At 52.2% G+C, this 18,250-nt stretch overlaps 1 protein-coding gene across 4 annotated transcripts in view; it reads left to right on the top strand.

Annotated features, from left to right (window-relative positions):
• Positions 1-263: 263 nt before the first annotated feature.
• The window catches only part of LOC119978552 (TRAF3-interacting JNK-activating modulator), a 92,262-nt gene continuing 74,275 nt past the window's right edge, over positions 264-18,250 (top strand). For 2 of the 4 annotated variants that reach the window (XM_038820276.1, XM_038820279.1), the window contains exons 1-2: positions 268-802; positions 1,100-1,705. In XM_038820276.1, the coding sequence (XP_038676204.1) occupies positions 1,298-1,705 (408 nt within the window). In that variant the 5' untranslated portion in view covers positions 268-802; positions 1,100-1,297. Of the gene's footprint in view, positions 1,706-18,250 lie in introns of all 4 variants that reach the window. The other 2 variants (XM_038820278.1, XM_038820277.1) reach the window with 2 other exon arrangements.

Genomic DNA, 18,250 nt, shown 5'->3' with positions numbered 1-18,250 from the left:
TTGATGTTGTACGATGCAACATCTGATCAGCAAAAATGTGGTTGTATTGCAGGAAAAAGGTAACAGTGTTTTTTTTAATTCTGAGTGTGTTTATAATATTTTCTGTCTCTTAAATTCTTTCCCCCTCCCACCCCTCCCATAAACTGATAAACATCTGTCAGGCTCGAAGCCTAAAATGCACCATATCCTGTGTGATTGGGTTATCACAGTCAGTGTGCAATTGAGATACAGCTTGTCAGCAAATAGGCAGAGTTGACAAGACAAGGAGAAACAAGGAACAGAGCATTACAGCAACAAAGTTGGATGTTATGCAGTTTGCACCAACAGACACGCTACAACAAATATTCAGCAACGATGCAAAGGTGTTTGTCAGGTGTACAAGTAAAATAAGACCACATTTTGTGGAACAGAGCAAACTGACAGGATGGTGAAGAAGCCACATGTTCTGAGTCAAGTGTGAGAGACAGGGACAGGAAGAACGTTAGAAGCGTGGTGGTTTAGTCAAAAAAAAATTATTTCCTGTTTTAAATTGCAAAGAGGCGTGAGCACAGTGGAAGCAAATGGCCTGACTTGCAGGCATCCAACATGATTCGCAGCTCAAACTAGCCACAAGTGTCACTCTGAGAGTAACTTTGCTGTTTTATGAAGTGAAGATTGATCATCTTGTTGGAATTGGAGCTTATGAAGATCGAAATGGGAAGCTGAAGCACTTGCCGACTTCCAGACTCTAAGCAGTGCCCAAGGACGAACATTTTCTCTGACTGTTCATGTTGCCAATGTATCTCTCCTAGTCTCTGGTTTAGTAAGTTCAAATGTATTTTAAATATGGACTGTAAGCAGACGTAAATTGTGCATGTGAGGCCTGGTTAGCCTTTTGCTTACTGAGTGAACACCGACATCTCGGAGAGAGCAACATTCTCTCAGTCTAACAAGAAAGTCAGAAATTCTGGAATGATAAATAGTGGGTAAATGAATTGTGTTCATCAAGAAAGAAAGTAACAGTTCCAAAGTGATCAGATTGTCCGAAATGAACAATTATTTTTTGTATATATTTTGTCTGTTATAAAACAATTCTTAAAGAAGATATTTATCGTTCCAGGTCTCCGTAAAGCCAGCCTCTGGAGCTAATTTTTGAGTCCAAGTAACCTGAAATATTCTCGGATAATTTTACAATCATTAGTGTATTCTGCAAACATCAGAACTAAGTACGGTGTTTTTGGCACCACTGCCAATTACTGAGGTGCAAGCAGGTTTTAAACATTTTGGTCCTAAGAGTATTCTACAAATATCCCAGGGAATGAGCGCTGAGATACTGTGCTTCAGAATGATGGGGAGCAGTCCAAAGCGAGTTCTGAGCCCAGGAGAACCTGACTTGTCCAAGAAAAGGAGACTCTTTGCTGAAAGCTATGATGAAAAACTCGAGCGGAGACATGAAAACCATCTGAATCTCATTGGCCGGAATAACATCACAACATGTCGCAGGTCGCCAAGGGAGCGGAATGTGGAGCAAAACTCAAGACAGGTGCAGTTTCTGAAACGAAGAAATTTAACAATCGATGAAGAAGAGATAAAACAAAAGCCTTCCAAAGTAACACGTCACAGAGTGGAAAGGAGAGCAGAAACCGCCACTTATGCTGCAGCTGCCACTGCAGCCCCGGAAGTGGGTTTGAAGTTATCACAACAGAAATCAACTGCAGTCAGCCAGGTAAACTATCTGCTTTAATAGACATGGTAACAGAAACCAAATTACTGCTATCTGCTGAAAGTTAAAGATGGACAGAATTAAATAATGTAAATTATCAAATAGAAATTAACACTGAACACAAAACCTACTCCTCTGCATTTTTAAAAAACAGCACACTAGCAAATAATGGCTAATTAGACCAAGATAGACTGCATTATTTTCCACCCTTTCCTCTTCCTCACCAACTAATGCATTATCTGGTGCAAACTATCTCGCTGTTATGCAACTTTTTTGAAAACCTGAGAAGTTGAGCCCACCGAAGTTTATTTGAAACCACCACCACTTTCTGTTACTCAATGAGGTTCACACCAGAAATTATTGCATTTTTGAAAATTACGTTGGTACTCTGGTTGAGAGACACTAATGTGGGGAATTAAACACTTCTGCACCATTGTTACTATCCTGGGCATATACTGTAATGGTTAGGCGTCTTACACCACCAATTTGGATTTATGGATTTTATTTATTGTCACGTGTACCGAGGTACAGTGAAAAGTATTTTTCTGAAAGCAGCTCAGCAGATCATTAAGTACATGAAAATAAAAGAAAAGAAAAGAAAATACATAATAGGGCAACACAAGGTACACAATGTAACTACATAAACACCGGCATCGGGTGAAGTATACAGGGGTATAGTGTTAATCAGGTCAGTCCATAAGAGGGTCGTTTAGGAGTCTGGTAACAGCGGGATAGAAGCTGTTTTTGCTGGTGCGTGTTCTCAGACTTTTGTATCTCATGTATCTCAATTGGCAATATGCCTTAACCACAATCTCTCCACTCCATCATTGTGTCAGTTTGCCACACCAACTATCTGCCAAGGCTCTCAGAGGGGGATGGTTATTTTATTCCTAATGGTTTGCTGTTCTTTTGTTTCATGCAATTTAGATCTGGAGTGTCAAAGTTGTCAAGTGCAGCAAACTATCATTCCTTCATTCAAACCCACGATTCATAGATAAAAAACAGTCTTCTAGGAATTTAGGATTTAGGGGCAAAAGTAGGTGAGTCAGCTCTTCGAGCCTGCTCCAACATTAGACAAGATCATGGCTAATCTTGTTGTGGCCTCAACTCTGCTTTCCTGTCTCTCCTCCTAACCATTGACTCCCTTGTCTATCAAAAATCTATCAAACTCAACCTTGAATAAATTCAATAGTTCAGCCTCCACAAACTAGCAGACCTCGGAGAGAAATAAATTCTTCTCATCTGGGTCTTTGGAGGGAGATCTCTTACTCTTAATCTGTGCTCCCGAGTTCTAATCTCCCCGACAAGAGAAATACCCTCCCAGTATCTAGTGCTGTATCTGCCCACAGTGCTCTGGGTGGCATGGTAGCACAGTGGGTAGCAATGTTGCTTCACAGTGTTGTCTCCCAGTATCTATCCTTTCAAGTCCCCTCAGGTTCTTATGTTTCAATAAAATCATCTCTTGTTCTTCTAAACTTCATATTGGCTCAACCTGTTAAACTTTTCTTCAAAGGGTAAGTTCATATTCTCAGGAATAAGTCAAGTGGACCTTCTCTGAATTACTTCTAAAATAATTACATCCTTTTTCAAATAAGGAGACTAGATTTGTACATAGTATTCCAGTTGTGGTCCCACCAGGGCCTTGTACAGCTGCAGTAAAACTTCCGTACTTTTATATTTCATTCCCCTTACAATAAAGACCAACATTCCATTCACTTCCTAATCACTTGATGCACCCGCAAACTAGCATTTTGTGATTCAAGTGCCGGGGCACCCAGATCCCTCTGTACTTCAGAGTTCTGTAATCTCTCTCCAGTTAAATAATCTACTGCTTCTCCATTCCTCCTACCAAAGTCGACAAGTTCCCATATTATACTCCATCTGCCATGTTTTGCCCACAAACATAACCATCCCTTTGCAGGCTCTCTACCTCCTCTTGACTATTTACTTTGCAATCCATTTTGGTGTTATTGGCAAATTCAAGACTCGAGCTGTGGCACCCAAATTCCTAATCTGTACCACTTGTCCCAACAAAAACTCTGATCTACCATAATTGGAAGAGCTGTTTGCAATACAGAGACAAATCTTGGAAGATGACAGCATGACTATTTATTCTGATCTTAATTTTCCATTAAAGGTATTAAAGGTATTAGTATAGGCTAATTATCTGGGATAATCTTGGGATTTTAGATATTCGGCCTCTGCCAATAGGGAATGAGCAGGAGTTTTTCAAGATGAAAAGCAACAGGCTCAATATAAGGAATTTGGGATTTTATAAGGTCGTGCCTCTGATTGGCCAGCTCAGCACAAAAGATGCTTAATTACTTGACGAAAACTCTAATTTTCAAATAAAAAATAGATTATACTGATTTGAGGACATTATAGGCTGTATCAATGAGTTGAGAGAACTTTAATTGGTATACTTCCTCTGATAGGAGACCTTGTTTAATATGTCAACACAATAAAACATCTTTAAGTATAACATAAATAGAAATGTGTAAGCCATATAAGATCAACAGTAATGGCATAATATATAGTTGTTCAACTGTTTCACTCTGAGAATTCTCGGAATGTGGGATACTCTCAGTCCATTAATCTTTATCTTTACTGACGATAAAATCAACAGTGGGTCCATGATCTAATTTTCTATTGCAGTAATTGTCTCTGTGTTTATGGGGGGTATTTTTGCTTTGTTCCTGGCAGAGTGCATTGGCCAGTGGTAAACAGCAGAGCAAAGAGAAGGTTTAACCTATATGCTATTTTATTTACAATATATTAAAAATTCTACATCTACAATATATGTATTAAAAACTCTACAGGGAGCGGCACAGTGGCGCAATGGTTAGCACTGCTGCCTCACGGCGCCGAGGACCCGGGTTCGAAACCAGCCCTGGGTCACTGTCCGTGTGGAGTTTGCATATTCTCCCCTTGTTTGCGCGGGTTTCGCCCCCACAACCCAAAGATATGCAGGGCAGGTGGATTGGCCTCGCTAACCTGCCCGTTAATTGGAAAAAGATTAATTGGGTACTCTAAATTTATAAAAGGTGAAACTAAAAAAAATGAAACTCTACAGGTGCGATTTGATGGCATCATTGCACCTGGTGAGAATGCGTGTGAGCCAGGTCGATGCGTGTGAGCCAGGTCGATCGTGACAGCAGCCTCGTCAGGAGCCAAGCGGTTTGTGATCGGATCGGCTCGCTCCAATTGGCGGATTCCGGAACTGGTCTAGGCGCAGGGAGAACCCCCTAATCACCCCTTAAAGGTCAATCGCCATTCATTAACGAGATGGTCACCATATCCAACGGCCTGCTGGGATCGAATCGGATCATCAGTGAGAGGTCCTGCGAGCGGTGATTGGTGCCGGTCCACACAAACGAGGACCAGGCGGAACAACACTTGGAGGGTCTCCCAGGCTGTTAATGCCCCTTGGGCAGTCAGGGACAGGGTAGAGTGGGTTAATGCCCCTTGGGCAGTCAGGGACAGGGTAGAGTGGGTTAATGCCCCTTGGGCAGTCAGGGACAGGGTAGAGTGGGTTAATGCCCCTTGGGCAGTCAGGGACAGGGTAGAGTGGGTTAATGCCCCTTGGGCAGTCAGGGACAGGGTAGAGTGGGTTAATGCCCCTTGGGCAGTCAGGGACAGGGTAGAGTGGGTTAATGCCCCTTGGGCAGTCAGGGACAGGGTAGAGTGGGTTAATGCCCCTTGGGCAGTCAGGGACAGGGTAGAGTGGGTTAATGCCCCTTGGGCAGTCAGGGACAGGGTAGAGTGGGTTAATGCCCCTTGGGCAGTCAGGGACAGGGTAGAGTGGCACTGTTAATGCCCCTTGGGCAGTCAGGGACAGGGTAGAGTGGGTTAATGCCCCTTGGGCAGTCAGGGACAGGGCAGAGTGGGTTAATGCCCCTTGGGCAGTCAGGGACAGGGTAGAGTGGGTTAATGCCCCTTGGGCAGTCAGGGACAGGGTAGAGTGGGTTAATGCCCCTTGGGCAGTCAGGGACAGGGCAGAGTGGGTTAATGCCCCTTGGGCAGTCAGGGACAGGGTAGAGTGGGTTAATGCCCCTTGGGCAGTCAGGGACAGGGTAGAGTGGGTTAATGCCCCTTGGGCAGTCAGGGACAGGGTAGAGTGGCACTGTTAATGCCCCTTGGGCAGTCAGGGACAGGGTAGAGTGGGTTAATGCCCCTTGGGCAGTCAGGGACAGGGCAGAGTGGGTTAATGCCCCTTGGGCAGTCAGGGACAGGGTAGAGTGGGTTAATGCCCCTTGGGCAGTCAGGGACAGGGTAGAGTGGGTTAATGCCCCTTGGGCAGTCAGGGACAGGGTAGAATGGCACTGTGGCTCTCCCTGACATCCGCACACCTTGGTACTGTCCGGCTGGCACCTTGGTACTGTCCGGCTGGCACCTTGGTACTGCCACTCTGGCACTGCCAGGCTGCCAAAACTGCCAGGGTGCCAGGGTGTCAGGGTGACACTGCCATGGGTCAGGGTGTCAGGGTGACACTGCCATGGGTCAGGGTGTCAGGGTGACACTGCCATGGGTCAGGGTGTCAGGGTGACACTGCCATGGGTCAGGGTGTCAGGGTGACACTGCCATGGGTCAGGGTGTCAGGGTGACACTGCCATGGGTCAGGGTGTCAGGGTGACACTGCCATGGGTCAGGGTGTCAGTTCAACAGTGCATGGGTGCCTGGGTGTCAGGGTGACACTGCCATGGGTGCCTGGGTGTCAGGGTGACACTGCCATGGGTGCCTGGGTGTCAGGGTGACACTGCCATGGGTGTCAGGGTGTCAGGGTGACACTGCCATGGGTGTCAGGGTGTCAGGGTGACACTGCCATGGGTGCCTGGGTGTCAGGGTGACACTGCCATGGGTGCCTGGGTGTCAGGGTGACACTGCCATGGGTCAGGGTGTCAGGGTGACACTGCCATGGGTCAGGGTGTCAGGGTGACACTGCCATGGGTCAGGGTGTCAGGGTGACACTGCCATGGGTCAGGGTGTCAGGGTGTCACTGCCATGGGTCAGGGTGTCAGGGTGACACTGCCATGGGTCAGGGTGTCAGGGTGACACTGCCATGGGTGCCAGGGTGTCAGGGTGACACTGCCATGGGTCAGGTGTCAGGGTGACACTGCCATGGGTCAGGGTGTCAGGGTGACACTGCCATGGGTCAGGGTGTCAGGGTGACACTGCCATGGGTGCCTGGGTGTCAGGGTGACACTGCCATGGGTCAGGGTGTCAGGGTGACACTGCCATGGGTGCCTGGGTGTCAGGGTGACACTGCCATGGGTGCCTGGGTGTCAGGGTGACACTGCCATGGGTCAGGGTGTCAGGGTGACACTGCCATGGGTGCCAGGGTGTCAGGGTGTCAGGGTGACACTGCCATGGGTGCCTGGGTGTCAGGGTGACACTGCCATGGGTGCCTGGGTGTCAGGGTGACACTGCCATGGGTGCCTGGGTGTCAGGGTGACACTGCCATGGGTGCCTGGGTGTCAGGGTGACACTGCCATGGGTCAGGGTGTCAGGGTGACACTGCCATGGGTGCCAGGGTGTCAGGGTGACACTGCCATGGGTCAGGGTGTCAGGGTGACACTGCCATGGGTCAGGGTGTCAGGGTGACACTGCCATGGGTGCCTGGGTGTCAGGGTGACACTGCCATGGGTCAGGGTGTCAGGGTGTCACTGCCATGGGTGCCTGGGTGTCAAGGTGACACTGCCATGGGTCAGGGTGTCAGGGTGACACTGCCATGGGTCAGGGTGTCAGGGTGTCACTGCCATGGGTCAGGGTGTCAGGGTGACACTGCCATGGGTCAGGGTGTCAGGGTGACACTGCCATGGGTCAGGGTGTCAGGGTGTCACTGCCATGGGTCAGGGTGTCAGGGTGACACTGCCATGGGTCAGGGTGTCAGGGTGACACTGCCATGGGTGCCAGGGTGTCAGGGTGACACTGCCATGGGTGCCAGGGTGTCAGGGTGACACTGCCATGGGTGCCTGGGTGTCAGGGTGACACTGCCATGGGTCAGGGTTTGAGGGGAGCGATGTCCGTGAAGGTGGGATGAGGAGGGTATGGAGGGTGGGGTGAAGGGTGAGTATGAGGGGGCCTCCGGAAGGTTGGGTGGGTGAAGGGTGGAAGTCTCAGAAAGGAGGAGGGCCCGAAAGGGGATGTGGGTCGGCCTGAAATGGGGAACTCGAGCCACTCCACAGTGGGGCATGGATAGAGGATTGGCTGACTGGCGGAAGGCAGAGAGTGGGGATAAAGGGGTCCTTTTCAGGATGACAGCCGGTGACGAGTGGTGTATCTCAGGGGTCTGTGCTGGGATCACAACTTTTCACAATGTACATTAATGATCTGGAGGAAGGAACTGAAGACACTGTTGCTAAGTTTGTGGATGATACAAAGATCTGTAGAGGGACAGGTACTATTGAGGAAGCAGGGGGGCTGCAGAAGGACTTGGACAGGCTAGGTGAGTGGGCAATGAAGTGGCAGATGGAATACAATGTGGAAAAGTGTGAGGTTATGCACCTTGGAAGGAGAAATGGAGGCATAGACTATTTTCTAAATGGGGAAATGCTGAGGAAATCAGAAGCACAAAGGGACTTGGGAGTCCTTGTTCACGATTCTCTTAAGGTTAATGTGCAGGTTCAGTCGGCAGTTAGGATGGCAAATGCAATGTTAGCATTCACGTCGAGAGGACCAGAATACAAGAGCAGGGATGTACATCTGAGGCTGCATGAGGCTCCGGTCAGACCCCATTTGGAGTATTGTGAGCAGTTTTTGGCCCCGTATCTAAGGAAGGATGTGCTGCGGCCTTGGAAAGGGTCCAAAGGAGGTTCACAAAAATGATCCCTGGAATGAAGAGCTTGTCGTATGATGAACGGTTGAGGACTCTGGGTCTGTACTTGTTGGAGTTTAGAAGGATGAGAGGGGATCTTATTGAAACTTACAGGATACTGTGAGGCCTGGATAGAGTGGACGTGGAGAGGATGTTTCCATTTGTAGAAAAAAGTAGAAACAGAGGACATAATCTCAGACTAAAGGGATGATCCTTTAAAACAGGGCTGAGGAGGAATTTCTTCAGCCAGAGGGTGATGAATCTGTGGAACTCTTTGCTGCAGAAGGCTGTGGAGGCCAAATCACTGAGTGTCTTTAAGACAGAGAAAGATAGGTTGTTGATTAATAAGGGGACCGGGGTTATGGGGGGAAGGCAGGAAAATAGGGATGAGAAACATATCAGCCATGATTGAATGACGGAGCAGACTTGATGGGCTGAGTGGCCTAATTCTGCTCCTATGTCTTATGGTCTTATGGGGTGTCTACACTTGGGGGGGTGTAGGATAATGCCTTTGTGTGTGGGGAGTGACATTGCCCATGGGTGGAGGGGCGTGTTGACCGGCAAGCCCACCTGGAGACCGGGCACCCTTTCAAAATGGCGACCCAATCTCTGAGGAGCTGATTTGACAGTGAGCTCAGGAATGAAAATAACGGACTCACCGGCGAGGAACACGCAAGGGCCCAAAGAAATGACTAGGTGCCATTCGATAGCTGCCAGGAGCTCGCCAATGCTGCTGTTGAGGAGCTTGAGGGAAACACTGCTCGCTACAGCACCTAGAACGTGTCCCGTTGTGGTGATAACCACTGTAGATATGCATACTTGCAGTAGGGGGATGTTTGGCTGTACCTGTAATACAGGTTCCTCTGGTAAGCCCCTGCCGGCTAGCTCCGCCCACAGGGAGCTTGTGTATAAATATGCGTGTGAGTCACTCGGACTCTAGTCTACAGTTGCAGCCGGAGGAATAGCATCACACAGCAATAAAGCCTCGATTGAACTTGTCTCTCGTCTTTGAGTGCAATTGTTAGCGCCACAATTTATTGCTGTGTGATTTTCCGTACACCATGGACATCAGGATCAAGCCTGACCATCTGCAGCTGGATCCGCAGTCGCCTCACGCCAGGAAAGACTTCGTTCACTGGCTTGCAGTTTTCGAGGCCTACATCTCTTCAGCCGACCCTCCCCCGACGGAGGCTCAAAAAAAACAACTCCTGTACTCAAGACTTAGCTCCAGTGTCTTTCTGCTAATTCGAGATGCGACTGACCACACCAGAGCTATGGAACTGCTCAAGGAGAACTATGCACAGTCGACGAACACCCTGTTTGCGAGACATCTACTCTCTACTCGCGTCCAGCAGCCGGCTGAGTCGATTGAGGACTTCTGGAGGGCCCTTATACCTCTGGTACGAGACTGCGACTGCCAGGCCCTCACAGCCACAGGAGTCATTGATTCCGGGAGCACCGAGAGCTTTGTCCACCCGGACACGGTAAGGCGCTATTCCCTTGCGGTCCATCCCGCCAACCGGCAGATCTCTCTCGCCTTCGGTTCCCACTCTGTCCCGATCCGGGGTTTCTGCCTGGTTAAACTTACTGTACAGGGCGTGGAATTCGACCGTTTCCGTCTGTACATTCTCCCCAACCTCTGCGCGTCACTCTTACTAGGCCTGGATTTCCAATGCAATCTCCAGAGCCTCACCCTCAAATTCGGCGGACCCCTACCTCCCCTCACCGTTTACGGCCTCACGACCCTCAAGGTCGAGCCTCCATCACTCTTTGCAAATCTGCCCGCGGATTGCAAACCCGTCACCACCAGGAGCAGATGGTACAGCACCCAGGACAAGGCCTTTATCAGGTCCGAAGTCCAGCGGCTGCTTCGGGAGGGTATCATCGAGGCCAACAACAGTCCTTGGAGAGCCCAGGTGGTGGTGGCTAAGACCGGGGAGAAGCACAGGATGGTCGTGGACTACAGCCAGACCATCAACCGGTACACGCAGCTCGACGCGTACCCCCTCACCCGCATTTCTGATATGGTCAATCATATTGCACAGTACCGGGTCTTCTCTACTATTGACCTGAAATCCGCCTACCACCAGCTCCCCATCCGTAAATCGGACCGTCCATACACTGCCTTCGAGGCAGACGGTCGTCTGCACCAATTTCTTAGGGTTCCCTTCGGCGTCACGAATGGAGCCTCGGTATTTCAACGAGAAATGGACCGAATGGTTGACCGGTACGGACTGCAGGCCACCTTCCCGTACCTCGACAATGTCACCATCTGCGGCCACGACCAGCAGGACCATGACGCCAACCTTTCTAAATTCCTCCACACCGCACCTCTCCTTAATCTCACGTACAACAAGGAGAAGTGCGTGTTCCGCACAGACCGCTTAGCCATCCTTGGCTACGTAGTCCAAAACGGACTACTGGGTCCCGACCCCGACCGCATGCGCCCCCTCATGGAGCTTCCACTCCCCCACTGCCCCAAGGCCCTCAAACGCTGCCTGGGGTTCTTTTCTTATTACGCCCAGTGGGTCCCACAATACGTGGACAAGGCCCGCCCACTGATCCAGTCCACGCAATTTCCCCTCACGGCCGAGGCACAACAGGCCTTCACCCGCATTCGATCTGACATAGCCAAGGCCGGGATGCACGCAGTAGATGAGACACTGCCTTTCCAAGTAGAAAGCGACGCTTCAGATGTCGCCCTTGCCGCCACGCTGAATCAGGCAGGCAGACCCGTGACATTCTTTTCCCGCACCCTCCACGCCTCCGAAATTCGACATTCCTCTGTCGAAAAGGAGGCCCAGGCTATCGTTGAAGCGGTGCGACACTGGAGGCATTACCTGGCCGCTAGGAGATTCACTCTCCTCACTGACCAACGGTCGGTAGCCTTCACGTTCAACAACACGCAGCGGGGCAAGATCAAGAATGACAAAATCTTGCGGTGGAGAATCGAGCTCTCCACCTTTAACTACGAGATCTTGTATCGCCCCGACAAACTCAACGAGCCCCCAGACGCCCTCTCCCGAGGTACATGTGCCAGCGCACAAGTGAACCTTGCACGAGAGCCTTTGCCATCCGGGGGTCACTCGCTTGTACCATCTAATCAAAGCCCGCAATCTGCCCTACTCTGTCAAGGAAGTACGGACTGCCAGGTCTGTGCCGAGTGCAAGCCGCACTTCTACCGGCCAGATCGCGCGCGCCTGGTGAAAGCGTCCCGCTCCTTTGAACGCCTCAGCGTGGACTTCAAAGGGCCCCTCCCCTCCACCGACCGCAACACCTACATCCTTAGTGTGGTCGATGAATTTTCTAGGTTCCCCTTCGCCATCTCATGCCCGGATATGACGTCTGCCACCGTCATTAAGGCCCTGGATTCCATTTTCGCCCTGTTCGGTTTCCCTGACTACATCCACAGTGACAGGGGATCCTCGTTCATGAGTAATGAGCTGCATCATTTCCTGCTCAGCAGGGGTATCGCCTCCAGCAGGACGACCAGCTACAACCCCCGGGGAAACGGTCAGGTAGAGAGGGAGAACGGGACGGTATGGAAGGCCGTCCAGCTGGCCCTACGGTCCAGGAACCTCCCAGCCGCTCGCTGGCAGCAGGTCCTCCCTGACGCGCTCCATTCCATTCGGTCACTACTGTGCACCGCAACTAACAGTACACCCCATGAACGTGTTTTTGCCTTCCCTAGGAAGTCTACATCCGGGGTGTCGCTCCCGACTTGGCTCACGACTCCGGGCCCAGTCCTTCTCCGTAGGCATGTCCGGCACCACAAGGCGGAACCCCTGGTGGACAAAGTACGCCTTCTCCACGCCAATCCTCAGTATGCCTACGTGGAGTTCCCCGACGGCCACCAGGACACAGTCTCGCTCCGGGACCTGGTTCCCTCAGGTGCCGATCCCATGCCCATGCCCCTTTTTCCCCCTGCGCCACCCTCCTTTTCCCCGGCGCCCCCGTATTCGTCCCCACCAGGTCCATCCCTCGTCCCCCTGCCCACACTGGAGGACACGGAAGATTTTGGCTCGCTCTTGGAGTCATCCCGCTAGCAGCCAGCACCAACACCGCCAGCACCTGCACCATCGGGGCCATCACCGCCTGTGCCGACGTCGCCACCACAGCTACGCCGATCACAGCGGAACGTTCGACCGCCGATTCGGCTCAACCTGTAACCTGCTAGCCGGATGGACTCTTGGTTTCTTTGTTTGAACCCTTTTGTTAAAATATCATCCTTTGTATTATAGTTATACGTCACCCCTGCCGGACTCATTTTTTACAGGGGGTGAATGTGGTGATAACCACTGTAGATATGCATACTGGCAGTAGGGGGATGTATGGCTGTACCTGTAATACAGGTTCCTCCGGTAAGCCCCTGCCGACTAGCTCTGCCCACAGGGAGCTTCTGTATAAATATGCATCACTCAGACCCTAGTCTACAGTTGCAGCCGGAGGAATAGCATCACACAGCAATAAAGCCTCGATTGTACATGTCTCTCGTCTTTGAGTGCAATTGTTAGCGCCACACCCGTTGAATCACACCTGACCTCTATAAACTGTACCTGTCTATGTAACCCATTCCTGAGAACCACATTTTTGTCATAAATGCCTCGGGACTATTCTGACGGGATAGTCATAAACCACGACTGCAGTGGATAATCCCTGTCACCCAAGAGCCAACCCCCCCAGCCGGGGGAGGGGGGGTAATCTCGAACATGTCAGGAATCGTGAAGTGTGCCAGGATAAAGGCATTGTGCACACTGCCCAGGTATCGGGTGCAGACGAGCATGATGGTCACATATCAGCTACATGTTCATCGAGTGGTACCCCTTTCGGTTTGTGTAGAGCGGCCTGTCATCTGCAGGTGCTCGTAGGGGGACATGAATCCGTCGATCATTCCCCTGGACTCGGGGCATCCCAGCGATGGCGGCAAACCCCGCTGCCCGGGCAGCCTGGTATGCCCAGTCCACATTGAAGTGGATGTATTGAGCCCCTGGGCATATAGGGCCTCCGTGATGGCGCGGATGTACCTGTGCACCGAGGTCTGTGAATTCCAGGACAGGTCCCCACTCAGTGTCTGGAAAGACCCTGTCGCGTAAACGTTCAGGGCGACCGTCACCTTGATGGCCACCGGGAGCGGGTGTCCTCTCCCATACCCCCGCGGTACCAGGTGTGCCATCATCTGGCAGATATGTCTCACTGTCTCCTTGCTCAGCTGGAGTCGTCGATGGCATGCCCGGTCCGGCAAATCCTCGAATGACAGACGCTGCCAGTACACACAAGCCCAGATTAGGCGCCTCCTTGGCACCTCCTCCTCAACGGCCTGTTGGGCGGTTGGCTCTCCATCCTTATAGCTGCCACCTGCCCTCTGCTGCCTGCTCCGCTGCTGCCCACTCCGCTGCTGCAGCTTCCTCCTCCTCGAGCAGCTCCAGCTCGGACAGCCACAGGGCATCCCCCAGGGCTGCGGCGACCAGCAGGAAGACCACCATTGCTGGGTGAATTCCAATACCCATTATCTGCAGGGGTTGAAAGGCGGACATGTTTGCATGGTACATGCCCCTGTGCCCAACCAGGCCCAATGGGCTTCCCCCCTCTCCCATCCCCACACCCCTGGCCCCGCCGTTGCCCCGCACCATGGGGCTCCGTCCCTGCTGCCAGGGGTACTGTTGGCTGGCCCTACCCTTGCCAGCGGTGCGCTCTGTTGCCCCCGTCTGGTGCCTAATGTGGATGTTGCCCTTGAATGGGCTGCCTGAAGCCCTTCCGACGGGTGGCGGCAGGGTTGGGGCGAGGATATGGCGGAGGGTGGGGTGCGGGGGTGGGTGGGTGGAGGCTCCCATGCGACCAGTGTCACTCTGCAGAACCAGGGGCCAAGGTGGGTGGTCAGTGGGCGCGCAGCAAGATGGCTGCCTTGCGGGCTGCGGCAATGGTGGTTCATTTTCTGGACACTGCTCCAGTCCCATGGGGGGTCACCCTGGCCACAAAGCCTGTTCCCCCATCAAGCCCCCCTCCCCCAGCCCTGGCAGGACACCCCAGTCCGCACAGCCAGTGACAGGTCCGGCAGCTCGTAGTCACTTCTGTCTGTGTCCTACCTCCCCTCTCTCCATCATCAGCCATGACACTGGTTTCAGAATTATTAAAAGCACAAGTGAACCGCGCTGTCGGGAACTCGGCGCATTGGAGGCGGAGAATCGCAGAGGCCCCAGAGAATACCGGGTATGGCCCCTAATGATCTGCAAGCGGTATTTACTGTACGTGTGTTCTGGACCGCATTGACGCAACTGGCAAGGTGATGGAGAATTCCGATTTGGTGTGGAATCGGTGCCAACCGCGATTTTGGTGTCAGAACCGATTCTCCGTCCAATCACGTTTCCTGAGTTCGGCCGACGGAGAATCCTGCCCAACAGGTCTCACCAAATGTGTGCCTGACGTGGTGGACCTCACGTTGGGCCAAGGGGTAACTCCTTAAGGGAGCTGCCCCCAAAATCCATCCGAGGGCCCACTCCCCTACAATGCATAACCTGCCCACCTCTCCTCTACCAGATCTCCCCCCAGGTCCCCCAAAAGATCCCCTAAAACATGAAACCCCCTAAGAGACCCCTTAAGTAGGCAACCCCCTAACTAAAGGAACCCCCCACAGAAACCTCCTAACTGGAGGGACCGCACCACAGGGACCCCTTAACCATAGAGGGACGCCCACAGACACCACCCCCAGAAAAAAGACCCCTGTGTGGAAGCTCGAGCAGCAGTCCATATAGGGCAGTGACAGAAAATAAATTGTTACACTTATCGAGAAGGTCCATGTGCCCATTCCTGTTACTGAACAGATGTGACCTGTGTTTAAACCCCCTGAGACCGATCGCGGGCCTGTCCCCTCCCGAGCACAGTCGCGATGCTCCTGTCCAAAACGGGCCCCTAGATGCCCCAAATGGGCATCTGGCGCCCGTTTCACGAATGCAGCGACCAGGTGTGGTTGCTGCCGTGGTGAAACGGGCGTGAAGGGCTGGCCGCTCGGCCCATCGGGCTCGGAGAATCGCCGTCCGCCGTGAAAAACAGAGAGCGGCGATTTTTCCAAGCCCGGCGGGGGGGGGGGGGTGGGGGGGGGGGGGGGTGGGGGGTGGATCGCTGGGGTCGCCATGGGGGCGTAAAAATGTCGGGAGGCCCTCCCATGATTCTCCCACGCCACGTGGGGAGCGGAGAATTCCGCCCCTTATGTTTCTCTGGAGTGAGAGATTTCCATGGCCTTCTTCAGGTCTAGCAATGGCTCAGCAAGTAACTTTCATAAAGTCACCATATTGCTTACATCACAAGACAATCGGTCCCGTTACATTTCAGGAAGAGAAGAGGACTGAGTTTAGGAGGAACTTCTTCACCCAAAGGGTTGTGAATCTATGGAATTCCTTGCCCAGTGAAGCAGTTGAGGCCCCTTCATTAAATGTTTTTAAGGTAAAGAGAGATACTTTTTGAAGAATAAAGGGATTAAGGGTTATGGTGTTCGGGCCGGAAAGTGGAGCTGAGTCCACAAAAGATCAGCCATGATCTAATTGAATGGCGGAGCAGGCTCGAGGGGCCAGATGGCCTACTCCTGCTCCTAGTTCTTATGTTCTTATGTTCATACTCACAAAATTCAGCTATTTTCCTCAAACACATAAGTAACCTGGTTACAGACTCCCCTCGAGTCCTTTCCGCTGTGTTGAAACAGTTACTGTTACATGATGATCGAGGGCATGGGGTCATAATAGTTCGAGGAGATAAAGGTCTCCATTTTTTCATTAATATATCATTTCTAATGTAATAACACTTTGGTATATGCTCAGATTCCATTTCTGTGTCTGTTTCTTGATACAACTGCTTTATTTCGGAATCTTTCTGTTGTAATTTAATCAATTTGTTTGAACTAAAGATATCCACTCCACCAACCACCTGCTCTTGTTCTTTATCAACCAACTGATCAAACATGGTTTCTGACAACTGTACCTCAGCCTCTCTGTCGGTACTCCGCAAGTTCCCTTCCTCAACCTATGACTTTGTGCTCTAGTTACCACACCATCAGGAAACACACCCGCAATATGGGGAGAAGGCGAGTAGGATGCTGGCGCATCAGCTCCGTAAACGTGATGCGGCCAGGGAGATTGGTGGAGTTAAGGATAGGGGAGGGAAAGTGGTGCGAAGGGGGGTAGATATCAATGGGGTCTTCAGGGACTTCTACGGGGAATTGTATCGGTCTGAACCCCCAGCGGAGGGGGGGGGGGGGGAATGGGGCGCTTCTTGGACCGGCTGAGATTCCCAAAGGTGGAGGAGGGGCAGGTGGAGGGACTGGGGGCACCGACTGAGCTGGAGGAGCTGGTCAAAGGGATAGGGAACATGCAGTCGGGGAAGGCGCCGGGACCAGATGTGTTCCTGGTCGAATTCTATAAAATGTATGCAGACCTGCTGGGTCCCCTGTTGGTTAGGACCTTTAACGAGGCAAGGGAGGGGGGGCTTTGCCCCCGACTATATCCCGGCGCTGATTTCCTTGATCCTTAAGCGGGACAAGGACCCCCTGCAGTGTGGGTCATACAGGCCGATCTCGCTGTTAAATGTAGACGCCAAGCTGTTGGCGAAGATCTTGGCCACAAGAATAGAGAACTGTGTGCCGGGGGTCATTCATGAGGACCAGACGGGGTTCGTGAAGGGAAGGCAGCTGAACACCAACATACGGAGGCTCTTGAATGTTATAATGATGCCGGCGGTAGAAGGGGAGGCGGAGATAGTGGTGGCACTGGACGCGGAGAAGGCCTTTGATAGGGTTGAGTGGGGGTACTTGTGGGAGGTGCTGGAAAGGTTTGGGTTTGGGGAGGGGTTTGTCAGATGGGTGAGGCTGTTATATGAGGCCCCGATGGCGAGCGTAGCCACGAATAGGAGAAGATCGGAGTACTTTTGGTTATACCGAGGGACGAGACAGGGGTGTCCCTTGTCCCCCTTGCTCTTTACGTTGGCAAACCCCTGGCCATGGTGTTGAGGGAGTCGAGGAACTGGAGGGGACTGGTGCGGTGGGGGGAGGAGCACCGAGTGTCGCTTTATGCGGATGATTTATTGCTGTGTGTGGCAGACCCAGTGGGGGGAATGCCGGAGGTGATGACGATTCTCTAGGAATTTGGGGACTTCTCTGGGTACAAGCTCAACCTGGGTAAGAGCGAGCTGTTCGTCGTGCACCCGGGGGATCAGGAGGAGGTAGGCTCCCACTAAAAAGGGCGGAGAGGAGCTTTAGATGCCTGGGAGTCCAGGTGGCCAGGAGCTGGGGGGCCCTACACAAACTTAACCTCACAAGGCTGGTGGAGCAAATGGAGGAGGAGTTTAAAAGATGGGACATGTTGCCGCTGTCAATGGCGGGCAGGGTGCAGTCAGTCACGGTGACGATGCTCCCGAGGTTTTTGTTCCTGTTCCAGTGCCTCCCCATCCTTATCCCGAAGGCCTTTTTTAGGAGGGTCAACAGGAGTATTACGGGATTTGTATGGGCGCATGGGACTCCGAGGGTGAGAAGGGTGTTTTTGGAGCGGGGCAGGGATGGGGGGGGGCTGGTGCTGCCCAACCTCTGTGGGTACTATTGGGCTGCCAACGCAGCGATGGTGCGTAAATGGGTAATGGACGGGGAAGGGGCAGCATGGATGAGGATGGAGATGGCGCCCTGTGTGGACACGAGCCTGGAGGCGCTGGTAACGGCGCCTTTGCCACTCCCTCCAACGAGGTATACCACGAGCCCG

This window comes from Scyliorhinus canicula, chromosome 15 (genome assembly GCF_902713615.1).
Source record: "Scyliorhinus canicula chromosome 15, sScyCan1.1, whole genome shotgun sequence".
Taxonomy (NCBI): Eukaryota; Metazoa; Chordata; class Chondrichthyes; order Carcharhiniformes; family Scyliorhinidae; genus Scyliorhinus; species Scyliorhinus canicula.
Note: the sequence above shows the minus strand (reverse complement) of the source record. Positions and strands in the feature narration are given on the sequence as shown.